This window comes from Manis javanica, chromosome X (genome assembly GCF_040802235.1).
Source record: "Manis javanica isolate MJ-LG chromosome X, MJ_LKY, whole genome shotgun sequence".
NCBI lineage: Eukaryota > Metazoa > Chordata > Mammalia > Pholidota > Manidae > Manis > Manis javanica.
The window spans coordinates 117377349-117391587 of record NC_133174.1 but is presented as its reverse complement, the minus strand read 5'-3'; the positions used below and the strand labels follow the sequence as shown (position 1 = coordinate 117391587).

Here is a 14239-nt window from a genome sequence, read left to right as displayed (position 1 = left end):
TTTTTTTTCATTTTCTGTCTTAGAAACAGAATTCCAGAAGTATAAAAAAACAGAATGTTTTTTTTTTTGAATCTGTAGATGTGACCCAGTGTTCCTTCCAAATGGTGTTCTAAGCAACTATTAACATACCAGGGGAAGAAAAAAATTTTAAAGTAAAATGACAGATGGCTGTTAGAAAAAGATTATATATATGTGTATGAATATATATATATATATTCCTCAAGAAGTGGTATAGGATGAATATATACATATATATATATGGGTTTAAGAAAGGACTTAATCTAGTCCCTTCTCATGGGTATACAATGGATAAAGAGAAATTAGGAATAATTTGGAACATATTCAACCTGAGGCTGAAGTAGAGAAAGTACCAGAATATCTGACAGAAAAACCCTTACTATCTCTATCAAAGGCAGTTCCCTGCGGGGACAGATGATGGGATATTTATTGGGGAATAACTCTGACCTTGTAAGAAGGAAACTATACATGGACTTAGAGCTATATTGTTGTGCTAAAGGAAACGTTCTGCTATCTACCTAAATGCATTCATTTAATAATTACCTGTCTCTGTTACACACACAGGCACACAAACAAATGTGTAAAACTCAACAGAAAGACAAAGACAAATAGTTCTTAAAACCACTTATCAATCCATTACACACTACGGCCAAAAATGACACTTTGATGTTGGAAAAACAAATTGCTTTTTAGCCCAACTATTATAGCATAAACCTGACAATATCACACTTCAGATTGCCAAAAGGAAAAGGAAAGAAAAGAAAACCCCACTGACCCTTCCTTTCCCACATGCATATTTTCCATTTACAATATTTTTCTCTTACACAACTAGTGAGAAAAATCTTACCTCGGACAGCATCTAAGTAGTGAGCTAAAAAGGGGGGAAAAGAATGATTGAGTGAGTTTCTGGGAGACCAAAGCCATACAACATGTACTAATGGTTTAGCATCTGTTGCCTGGGAGGAGAACAGCAAACTAACTGCTGAAATGCCCGCAGCTCACAAGTTAGTACACGGGCCTGTGTAGTTTGTGAATAATATGTTCTGTGGGAAGGATATTAATGGCTTTTCTGCAAGAAACTCTATTAGGCTTCCTAAAAAAGTGTCATATTTCATTAAAAGTCTAAGAACTGCATTTTTATAGTTATTTCAGTAATAACTTCCATGCCAGAGCATGAGCTTGAACTTCTTATTAGTAATATCTCTAGAAGGGAGTTCTGGAGTAACCACCTTTGGTAATCATCACAATATTTAAATCCTCTTATGTGAAGGCAATAAACTTACTGTAGTGCAGGAATGTAATTCCTTAAGCTGCATCTGAATCTCACCCCTCACCACCTTTTTAATGAATCTTAAATATTTTCCACAGTCACAGAACAAGACTTACTGTACCTTTAGTAGAGTAGTAATGCAGTTTATTAAGATTATATGTTATATACATTATATATATTATACATTACTTTGGCAGGATCCAACCATTATTAAAACAAAATACTGTCACCTGAAAATGAAAGCTGTAGTACAATCAAGTGGGAGGAAAAGGCCCACAAACAATGAATTGGGTGTCCAGAGGCCCATGTTTGCCTTTGCTAGGCGTGCATTTCCTGTGTGCTCCTGGAATGCCCCTGGAACACAGTGACCTAATTTCCTCAGCTGAACAGTGGGAATCATAGTCGTCCCGCTGTGTACACAGGGAACCTCTGTGGCAGATATGCATATGTCTCAAGGGCTTTGATTATTTTTCAGAAAATTAAGTACTTAAAAACTGAAGCCTTTGCTATTATTAGTGTTTTTTAATAGTGTAAAGACCATGTGCTAGATTAATTATTACATAGTTTCTCTCATACCCACAGACTGTTTACCCATGCAACATCCTGAAAATTTGTGAAATTGGTAACAAGGGATGAGAGAGGGTGAGCGCCTGGATACAAACTCTTTATACTACCCCATAAACAATTCAACACAGATGTTGTCTGATGGTAGGTCAGAAGCGTCTTCCTCATATACATTAGACAGCCCCTAATGATACTGAATGGCCCCTGTTAAAGTATTCCCATTTAATGAAATTGCCTCTAAGTACTTTCAAGTGAAATAACCTATCCCTTTCAAAAGGAAAAATGGGCAGTGAATGTTACCTTCCCAACAAAAGCACTTGTCTTATTAACTAACCGCAGTTTATTCCAAAGTATCATCTTTGAGTAGCTCAAAGCTCTTTAAAGCAGAAAATGTAAGCAATACTGAAGTAATAAGGAAGGAAATGACACAAGAAGTAAGATACCAACAAAAAAGGTATCTTACTTTTAAAACCTTCCAGTTAAAACCTTCCAGTTAAAACCTTCAAACTTAGGTGAACCCTCCCACTTCTCTCCTCTTCCTCTAACCTCAAGTTCTATGAAGAGCCTGGTGAATGACTTGCTAGACTGCTTTTACTTCAATTAATACAATTTACTTAGTTCAAAGTATGGTGGTACTTACCAATTGTGCAGTGGTCGCCCTCCCATCCAGGGCTACACTCACATTTCCCATCTTTGCATTGGCCATGCTCGGCACAGTGAGAATGGCAGGAGCGTTCTTCACATGTTGGTCCTACCCAGCCTTCCTCGCACTGGCAAATTCCCCGTGAGCAGACTCCATGGCTGCCACACTCCATGGTACAGAGCTCTGTGGGGAATTCAAAGAAGGTATATTTACTTATTTTATTAAAACCAGAGAAACCAGAGTGTACTCTTTCCAAGAAACATTAGAATTACCAAAAATCCCAGTCGATACTTGTATCTTAAATACATAAATGAAATGGCACAAAGATCTCTAGCATTTGAGTGGATGTACAAGGAACTCTGTAAAAAAGATAGTTGTCTCTAAATATAAAATAATCTCTAAGTCAAACTGATTTTGAGAAGTCCATAAAATGATAATGGCATTCAAGGCTTAGAAATGAAGCCAATGCCAAATTAATGTTAAGTGGGTCTCTCTAAAAATTGAGTAAACATTTATTAAGATCACAAATAATGCTGCAGGGATTTTATGATGCTCTGAGAAATCACTGGGGAAAACACACACACACACACACACACACACACACACACACACACACACACACAGTAAAATAGTGCCCTAACTTCATTCAGGAAGAGAGGTTTTATAATTGGTAAGATAACTTTCTAGTAAAATTCATAATATACAAAAGGCAAAGCTGCCTATGATGGTAACAGTCTTCATATCTTGAAATGTCACTCAATACTCAATATTTAGTCAATATAATCAAGTATATACTGACTCTTCTGAGGTTCTCTCCTCTGTCCCCTTGACTTTTTGTTAATAAACATTGAATATTCATAAAATTATGATAGTGGAGAAGCCAAAATAAAAGTTTGATAAACCTTTTCTTGATCGAATACTCTTGCTGGAGGAAGAGAAAGGGGATAAAAATAGAAAGAATGCCTATAGAGAAAGAATGTAATAGGTTTTGGATACAATTTACCATATTTCCTTGAAGGAAAAAGGGTATTCTGGAAGCCAAATTGTCTTTCATAGTCTCAAAACCTGAAACTGCTTTTATATATTAAGAGGTACTAACATGTGATGATATCAGTATTACCCTATACTACATGGAACAAAGCTCTTTATATGTAACAAAGGTTTTTACTCTATAGATAGCAGAGTTATTTTTTCAGTAAGTGAGAATATTCTTCTGATTAAGGTGTGGTTATTGATTTTATTACTGTCTAGATCAATTTGTTCGCTAATTCTTTCACATGTATTTTTTGACAGTCAAGTTATGATAGAAGGGGTAGTGGCTGTGAAATATTGATTCCTCTGTGTAAAAGCTGTGTACTTTTAGGCAAATTATTAACATGCTTTCTTAATCTCTGCTTGTGTAATTATCCAATGGAAGGAATAATAATTACACCTTACAGGGCCATTGGACAGGTTTGAGATCTATTTCGGAGGTAGAACCAATAGGATTTCCTCAAGAGTGGATGCGGGGAATGAAGGAAAGGGAAAAATAAAAGTTTTGGCTTAAACAAGTGGATGGATATTGCTGCCATTAATGAAATGGGAAAGGTTGAGGGAAAAATAAGTGTAAAAGAGCAGATTAACTTGGAGATAGCATACAGATAGCCAAGTGAAGATGTCAATTAAGCAGTAGGATATATGAATTTGGAAGGCCAGGGCTGGAGATACGAAATTGGTGACCAAGACATTAAAAGCTGAACTGAAAGGGTCTCTCTGAAATTAAGGTGCTAAACTGGTCAAAGCCAGTCAAATCAGAGCTAACTGAAACAACTAGAAGCAAATATGTTGCAACATATTGCTTTATACAACTATACATTTTAGGCATAGAGGAATATATCAGTCTGGGGATTTCCTGAAAAGTAATAGAACTAGATGAACGGCATCAGCAAAATGGCAGACGAGGCTATCCTTAAACCACCTCAATATAAATCCTTAGAAATGTCAGATATAATGCAATAATTTAAAAAAATGCATGTCTTAGCTCAAAAGGAAGAGAAATTCTCAAATGTCAGAAGCAAAGAGGATGCTAACAGCCAAGGAAGTAAGCATATACGTCAACCCTCTGGTTGACTTGAGGGGTGATTATACCCAGTAGTGAGTAGGGGCTTGGGTATTTATGCCCACAGAGGGAAAGAGATGAAGTCTTTAGACCATTAAAGATGGGGAGTTGGACTGAAACTTCTGTAGAAAGCAAAGACCCTTAAAAGGCTGCAAGGTGAGATGGGAACTAACAAACTCTATCCACTAGCTCACAGACATGTCAAGGAAGAATGAACTATATACTACTACTACTACTAAATTTGGAGGTTAGAAAAAATAATGAAATAATATACTACCTAATAGTAATATGGACAATCAAGTGCTCTGAGTGAAATATTTCTAAAGTCTTGTACTAGTCAGGAGTTAGGTAAGAGATACTTTGTCAAGGAATCAAATAAAAATTTAGAGGTGGAATTCTGTTTGTAGTAATTGTGGCCTAAGTAATTTTTACTATTCTCTTCTGATGAGAACTAGAAAATCCAGACAGAATATATTTAAAAATCTGTTGGACATTACTGGAGTTCAAGAGAAAAAGAAAACCCAGAGAGGTGAGTCTGACATTTATGGATGCCTTTCCTTCTAGAAGCGTCTGTCAGTTCTGGTAGAGGCAATTAGAACACTCAGAGGCTGGACAGAGCGTTTGTCAGTTTTGCGGGGGGAGAAAAAAATACTTGACTAGATAATGGCTAAGGAATTTCCAATACTGAAGAAAACATCAAGCCAAATATATGAAGCAAAATTGAAGGAACCAAAAAAGAGAGACAAATTCCCAATCACAGTCAGAGACTTTAATGCCCCACTTTCTCATTAGCTGATGGAATAAGCAGACAACAAATCAGAAATATATGAAATATTTGAGCAACATGATTAACAAATTTGATCTAATTGACACATACTGAGTACTGCAGTAAATGACTACAAAATGCACATAATTTTCAAGTGCACATGGAACATTTATGAATATTGACCACATGCTGGATATAAAGCAAGTCTCAACACACTTCAAAGTATCTAAATTATAGCATGCTTTCCGTCTGCTATGGAATTAACTTCAAATCAGTAAGAGAAGATATAAAATTCACGTAAGTTTGGAAATTCAGAAATACACTTCTGAACAAACTATGGCGTAAGGAAGAAATCATCATGGAAATTAGAAAATATTTTGAATTGAATGAAGATGACAGTATTATACATCAAAATTTGTGTAATATAATTCAATCTGTGTATAGAGGAAAATTTACAAGGTAAAAAGGAAAACCGACTACAAACAATGACCCAAACATCCATTCTAAGAAATTAGAAAAAAGAAGAGCAAAGTAAACTCAAAGAGGGTAGAAGGAAGAAAGTCATAATTATAAGAGCTGAAATTAATTAAATAGGAACAAACATACAATAGAAAGGATCAACAAAGGCCATATGCTTGATTATTTATACAGACCAATAAAGTTGATAAACCCCTGATGGGGATTAATCAAGAAGAAAATACAGAAGACAAATAACCAATATCAAGAATGAAAAAGATGACATTGTTGTTGATCCTACAGACATAAAACATTATGAGAAAATACTACAAATAACTTTTTTTCAACACACTAGGAAACTTCAATGAAATGGACAAATTCCTAGAAAAACACAACTTACAGTAATGCACACAAGAAAAAATGGAAACTGAATAATTTCTATAAAGAACCTTAATCCATAATGAAAAATATTCCTACAAAGAAAGTCAGTCTCAGCTGATTTCACTTGTACATATACCAAACTTTTAAGGAATAAGAACTGCCAGTCTTGTGTAGACTTTTCTAAAGAATAGAAAAAGAGGAAACACTTTGCAATGTGTTTTATGAAGCCAGCATAACCTTGACATAAAATTCTGACAGGGATATTATAAGAAAAAATACAGGGCAATCTCTCTCATGGATATGGATGAAAAATAGTAAACAAAATATTAACATAGCTAATCTAGTATTACATAACATGAAATATGTAATGACCAATTTGTGCTTATTTTAGGAATGCAAGATTGTTTTTTAACATTTGAAAGTCAATCAATGTAATTCATCACATATATGGAATAAAAGAAAAATCATATAATCATCTCAACAGATACATAATAAGTATTTGATAAAATACTAAACACCTATTCATGATAAATACTTACAGAGACTCAGAAAAGATGCCTGTGATCATCACTTCTATGCAATATTCTAAAGGTCCTAGTCAGTAAAATAATGTAAGTGAAAGAAAAACAGAATGTATACAACTTGAAAAGGAGTAAATAAAACCATCATTATTCAAAGATAGTATGATTGTACATGTATAAACTACAAAAAGAATCTATGTAGAGAAATGATTAGAAATAATATGTAAATTTAGTAAGATGTCTGGATACAAGGCTAACATATAATACAAAGTTATTTCTTTGTATCAACAGCAAACAATGAGAAAAGTTTTAAATGCCATTTATAATAGCATTGTAATGTTATATATCAAGAAATATATTTAACACAATGTTTGCAAGACCTACACTGAAAAACTAGAAAACTTTATTAGAGAAATTAGAGAGGACCTGGATAAATGGAAAGCTGTATCATGTTCACAAACTCAGCAACTCAAACTAAAGATGCCAGTTTTCCCCAAATTGTTTTGTAGATTCAATGCAACCCTTGATATTTCAGCACTTTGTGTGTGTTGGTGTTTGTACATGTGTGTAAATGTTGATCAGCTAAAGAAGCAGAATAAGATGAGAAGATGTATTTTAGCTAATAGCAAGACTTATTGTAAAGCTATGTAAATTTAGACTGTGTGTATTGGCACAATGGCAAATAGACCAATGAGAGTGAATAGAATCCTAAAACTTATAAGGATACTTGATTTATATTGAAGTAGGGACTGCAGGCAACTGGGAAATGACTACTGTTTTAAATTAAATGGTTTTAGGAAATAGAATAGCCATTAGAAAGAAATTCATCTCTATCTCCATATACAAAATCAATTCTAGATAGAATGTAGTAAAGATAAACTGACGAAGTTTCTAGAATACAACATAAGAAAACAATTTCATGATCTTAGGGTAGGAAAAAGTTTCTTAAACAGTACACAAAATGCCATAAAAGCAAAAATTAATGAATTGAACTATATCGAAGTTAAAAACTTCTTGTCACCAAAAGACAAAGAAAAGATATGTTATAAGTGGTAGAATATACTCACAGCATATGTAGGTGAAAAAGAGATTGAATTTAGAATAGACAAAGAACTTCTTCAAGTTGATAATAAAAAGATATATGACCCAATAGAAAAATGGGCAAAAGACCTGAAGAGGTACTTTATAAAAGAGGACATGCAATTAAAAAAAAAAGGATATCCAAACATATAAAAGCATATGTAAACAAGCTTAGCATCGTCACTTATTAGGGAGACACAAAATAACAATAAAAATAACAATGAAATACCACTGCATACCCACAAGAATAGTTAAAATGTAAAAGACTGATGTAGTAACTGTTGGTAACAATGTGAAATAATAGAAAATCTGATATACTTAGGTGATTCCATGAATTGGTACAATCACTTTGGAAAATTTTGATGCTGCCAGTTCGAGTTTGATACATACATACACCTCGTGGCTCAAGGATCCCACTTCTCAGTGTTCACCAAAAGATATGTAAGGAAGTGTTTACAGAAGAATTATGTGTATTAGCCAAAATATGGGAATACCTCAAATATCCATCAGCAATAGAATAATTAATTGTGGCAATCTTGCAAAGAAATAGTATACCACAATGAAAATGGATGCATTATAGCAATGTGCCATAACATGGATGAATACCCCTCCAGTAATGTTGAATGAAAAAGATCAGATGTAAAATCATATATACTGCAAGATTCCATTAATAACATTTCCAGAAGGCAGGCAAGTATTAGAAGTCAGGATAGTTGCTTTGGGGAAGAAGGGAGAAGTAATAACTGGGAAGGGGCACAAAGAAGGCTTCTGAGGGTAGTTTTCTTATTTTGAGTTGGGTTGTGGTTAACTAGTATTTCATACATGGGTAATTCACTAAGCTGTACACTTAGGACTTTTGTACTTTTCTGTATGTGTGTTATGTTTTAATAAAATATTAAAAATTCAACATAATGACCAAAAGAACAGAAACAGAATATATAACTTCCTAACAAGAAGAGGGAGAAAAAGAATGAAGATAATTCAGTCAATCAAATAAAAAGCAGAAAGGAGAAAAGTCAAAGAAAAAATTAATATTGTAAATAGGGAGACATAAAAGAAGATTATAGGATATAAATGCAAACATATCAGGGATCCCAGTAGGTAAAAACAAATTGAACTTGCAATTTAAAAGAGAGACTGTGGGACTGACTGAAAAAGGAGATCTAGTTATGCTCTTTCTGTTAATAAGAGAGATGTGCTGAAACATACAAATACAGGAAAGTTAGTAATAAAAGGAAAAAGGCATTCTAGAAAAGAATCAACCAAGAGAAATTTGGTGTAGCTATAATATTATCAGACAAAACAGATTTCAAGGCAAAAAGCATTTTCTGTATAAAGAGAATCATTATATAATGATAAAAGGAATAATTCAGCAGAAAGATGTAATAATCCAGACCTTGTAAGAAAATACAGCTTCAAGCTATACAAAGCAAAAACTGACAGGCTGATAAAAGGACAAATGGTAAACTTCACAATCAGTAGTAAAGTAATAAGATAAAAAATTAGTGATGATGTCCAACATTTGAATGACACAATTAACAACTTCAATATAATGGACAGATGTAGAACCCAAAAGCTATGACTATATAATACATATTCTGTTCAAGCACACACAGAATATCCACAAAATGGCCAAATATTAGTTCACAGGACAAGGCTCCATAAATGGCAAAGATTTTACGTCCTATACGTCATGTTGTTTCTGCAAACTGCACTACAACTAGAAATCAGTAAGCAAAAAGCAAAAGAAAAAACACAGAAAAGTGTTCTTTAAAAATACACTTAAAAATAATTCATGTGTTACATAAAAAGTATACTGGAAATTAGGAATTGACTAACAATGAAAATACTATTTATAAAATCTTGTGGATGCAGTTTAGTCAGTATAGGAAATTTACATCATTACAACATTTGGCAGAAAAGAACAATTGAAAATTAATGAACAGAGTGTCCAACTCAGGGAGTTAGAAAAAGGACTGCATATAAATAGAAGGAAGCAAACAATAAAGGTAAGGGCAGGAGTTAATGAAATAAAAAACAAACAATAGAGAGGATCAACAAAATCAAAATATATGTCTTTGACATGATTAATAAAATGGAGGAACCTCTGGCAAGGTAGAACAAGAAAAGTAAAAAGGAAATTATACAAATAAACATTAAAGATTAAAGTCTAAAAATAAATGAGAGGGTGTTATGAATAATTTTATGCCAGGAAGTTTGAAACCTTGGATGATGTAGACATTTTTCAAGAATAAAAATGGACTTGAGAAGAAATAGAAAGCCTGTTTACACATTCAAGACGAAAATGACCTGATGGTTTTACAAGTGTATTTTGCCAAACTTCCAAGGAATGGATAACCTTTGTTTTAAACTAGACCAGAGAATAGGAAGAGAAGGCTTCCTTAATCATTTTATGAGACGACTATAATCTAGTTCCAAAAAGGGTAAGAAAAAGAGAAGGGACTTTTTTATAGGTGAATCTCATAAACATGGCTGCAAAAATCTCCAATAGAAGATTTGGGAATCAAAACAACAGTGCACGCACACACACACACACACACACACACACACACACACACACAAATTATAACCAAGTAGGCATGAATGCTAGTATGGTTTAACTTTTGAAAATCAATGTAATTCATCATTGAAATAATCCAGTTCACTTTTATCTCACTTCATAGTAGATTTAAGAAAAATTATCATCTGATTTTATATAGAAAGCATTATATAAATTCAGTTTCTATTTATGGTAGCCTCTCTTAGCAAAATAAGACTGGAAGGGAAGTTACTGAATATGATAAAGGTGATTTACTAAAATCTTGAAGTAAGCATCATACTTAGTAATAAAATAATAGAGATATTAACCTTAAAGTCAGAGATACAGTCATCCCCCATTATCTGCGGTTTCACTCTCCACAGTTTCAGTTACCCATGGCCAACTGTGGTCTGGAAGCAGTGATCCTCCTGACGTTATCATCAGAGGGTCAGTAGCAGCCTAATGCTAAGCACGGCTGCATCATTCACCTCACTTCATCTCATCACGTGGGCATTTTATTGTCTCACATCATCACAAGAAGAAGGGCGAGTACAGCACAATCAGATATTTTGAGACAGAGTGAATCCACATTCACATAACTTTTATTACAGTATATTTGATATAATTGTTCTATTTTACTATTAGTTGCTGTAGTTAATTTCTTACACTGCCTAATGTATATATGAAACTTTATCATAGGTATTTGTGTAGGGGAAAAAACATAATATAATATAGGGTTTGGTATTATCCATGGTTTCAGGCAACCACCTGGGGTCTTGGAACATATTCTCCATGGACAAGTGGGGACCATGGTACTAAATTAACTACTGCTAATAATTCAATGCTATACTGGAGATCTTAGCTGTTACAGTATGGCAACCAAAAATATAAAATGTGTAATACCTGGAAAGGAAGAGACAAAATTGAATATATAGGTAAACTATGAAAACTAGAAGAGAGGATAGCAAAGTTGTTGGATACAAGATCAACAGAAAACAATCAATATTAAACCTGTGTATCAGAAGCAGCCAAATTAGGACATGTAAATCTAAAAAATCTCATTCATAATATTAAACCCAGCAAAAAATTCAACATTCTTTCATATAATATTTTAAAACTTTTTGAATCAAAACCATACAAACTCTCTATCAGTGGAGAGATGTACTGTGTTCATGGCTCACAAGCCTCAGTATCATTAGGATGTCAATTTTCCTCTGTTAGTTCAGTAAATTCAATATAATTCCGGTCAATATCCCAACAACATTTTTCATTGAGCTTGAAAACCTGATCCTAAAATCCATATGGAACAGAAAAGACTAAGAATATCCAAGAACATTTTGAAGAAGCATATTCATTGATGTGGGTGTGTTCTAACGTACATGTGCATTCATAGGAAAATGGATACATAAATTCTGGTGTAGTCATACAGTGTAAAAAAATACAGAAGACAACTTGCATAAAATAGAGCTATGTGCGTCAAAATGGATAAAACTTATAAACATAATGATGAAGGAAGAAAGCAAATTATTCATATGAAATTTAAACCCACAGAACAATATATTTTTAAAGGTATATACATATTTGTAAAAGCCTAAAAATATGTACAGGGATGATTAAATTTAGGATAGTTGTTTCTGCTGCAAAGAAGGAAGAGGAATGGAATCAGAAAGGGATATACAGGGACTTCATTTACATTTGTTAGTTTTTAAAGCTAAGTTGTAGGTTTAGAGTTGATCATTATTTTATTTTATATGCCTGCAATATTTAATATTAATTCACAAAAAAAAAATGAAAGAATCAGTAAGAAACAACTGTCTTTGGAGACTGCTCTACTGAATAAAGAAGTGGAGACAGGACTTGAACCTAACTCTCGCTCTCCTCAATACAAAGCCCTCCTTGGACACAAGTCACAACCACTACTTTGATTTACAGTTTCATCATCATAAGAATCCAGGTGGGAAGCAATACCCTCATGAGTACAGGAATCCTCTAAGAAATAAATTACTACAAATGGAGAAGCAGATCTTAAACAGTAAGCATTCCTCATTTTGAGCTGTACCGACATTGCTGCACTAGTATCCTGTTCCACATGGAGTTTGTGGACTGATTCTAAGATATTTTTCAAGCCCAGTCTTTTTATAATCAACACTGGGGTGCATGTGGGGGAAGGACTAACAGAAAACAGATGGTGCCAATTGTATAATCTATAAACATGATAGAAATGATATTTGCTCTAATATATTTGTCTCATGAATAGTTCTATTCTGTGTGTAATATTTTCTATCTGGTTGAAAATACATTAACATTACAAGCTACAAAATATGACAAAAGAATTCTAAAATATAAACATTCTTCTCTGCAAATGCATTGGAAAAGAATGTGAAAAATATAGGCAGACACTTTAAAGTTCTATTGAGACATTTCATTTTTAATGAGTTTCTTTATGCATGTCAACAATGAACAACACTTGTATAAATTGAACTAGGATACAACTGGAACTCTTCTTTGTTGCATGCTGACAAAGAACAATTTGATTAAACAATAAATCCTTCAGAGCCTCCCTCTGAACTATTTCTCTAAGATTTACTTTTTAGACAAAAGTTCCCAGTAAATTCTGTTGTCCTTGGCACTTTGGCTGTGTTTCATATTAGATAATGATAATATTGGGCACCCCAAAATATTATCTGGATATCAGTTAGGTTCTAAAATATACATTCCTGTAACATTTTCAATAATACAACATGACGTTCTAAACAAGGAAAGGGCACCTTTGATGTAACAATTCATAAAAGCAAAGAAATTATTACATGCCCATTTGCCCAGCATCTAGTAAATTCAGTTAAAGATCAAAGGAAATCAGGCTGGGAGCATAAGGAAAACAAAGAATTGGGAATGAATGAACCTGAATAATAGAGAGCTTCTCTTTCACAGACAATAATACAATTTCTGTTGGGGAAACTATGAGGATTTTCTCATCATTTTGGTGATTACTGTGGGAAATAAGAGTTAGGAAAAAAAGTTGATTTGGTAAGTGTGGTCATTGCCAACTCAAGCAGCTTTAGGGCTGGAAAAGTTTTGACAGTACACCAGGCTCTTTACTAAAATCAAGGAATGAATCAACCAAGAATAATAAATATTATTAGAACAAAAGTTTGTGTACTTGGTATGGCTTTTTCAAATATTTGAATCATTTTTTATTTTACTACTTTCAGCTGTCTCCATTCCTCAGTGGTTGACGTTCTGCTTAAGAATGGGACTCATTTATAGAACACATGCTCATGCATGCATGCATGCACACATACACTTTTTGGTGTCTATTTCTCTCAAAAGCACTTGGAAAAATACTAGTTGATAATTTATCTATTTTACTGCACAGAGTTAACTTCAATACTACCACTGCCAGATCTTTACAAGTACCTTCCTATGACAAAAATTTGGTTTTACTGTGGGTTATACATCACATGTTTTTGTGTTTGAAATGTAATAGCGTGCCTGTCATTTTAACACAGAAGGCCTATGATATAAGTATAACACTTGTCCTTCAGTCCCGGCATTATAATGGGCTTCAATATATTTTAGTAATCTTAAGAATATTTTATGTGTTATTATCTTAGTGTCAGCTGGCACTTTCTGTACAAACAGCAATATACAAGGAGCAGTAAACAACAAAACACTCCAGCCTATACAAATCTTGAGGTGAGTCTCTGGTTCTTGATGGATAAGAACAAAAATCTGAAGGAATCTAGTATTTGAAGATCAAGAATTGATTTGACTTTAAGCTTAATGTTTCATGGATTATGGTTGTCATGTGGCTTTGGGTTTCTTTTATAAAATGGTGAACTGTTCTTTGGTAAATCTGAAAAGCCTGACAAGACAGAAAAAATCATGCCCGGCTTACAACTT

The 14239-nt window shown here is 33.5% G+C and overlaps 1 protein-coding gene across 3 annotated transcripts in view; it reads right to left on the bottom strand.

Moving 5' to 3' along the window:
• TENM1 (teneurin transmembrane protein 1) overlaps positions 1 to 14239 on the bottom strand; it is a 751017-nt gene that overhangs the window by 163850 nt on the left and 572928 nt on the right. For all 3 annotated transcript variants that reach the window (XM_037015442.2, XM_037015435.2, XM_037015446.2), the window contains exons 14-15: positions 2493 to 2678; positions 866 to 889 (exon numbers count right to left, since the gene is read on the bottom strand). In XM_037015442.2, the coding sequence (XP_036871337.1) occupies positions 866 to 889; positions 2493 to 2678 (210 nt within the window). The remainder of the gene's footprint in view (positions 1 to 865; positions 890 to 2492; positions 2679 to 14239) is intronic.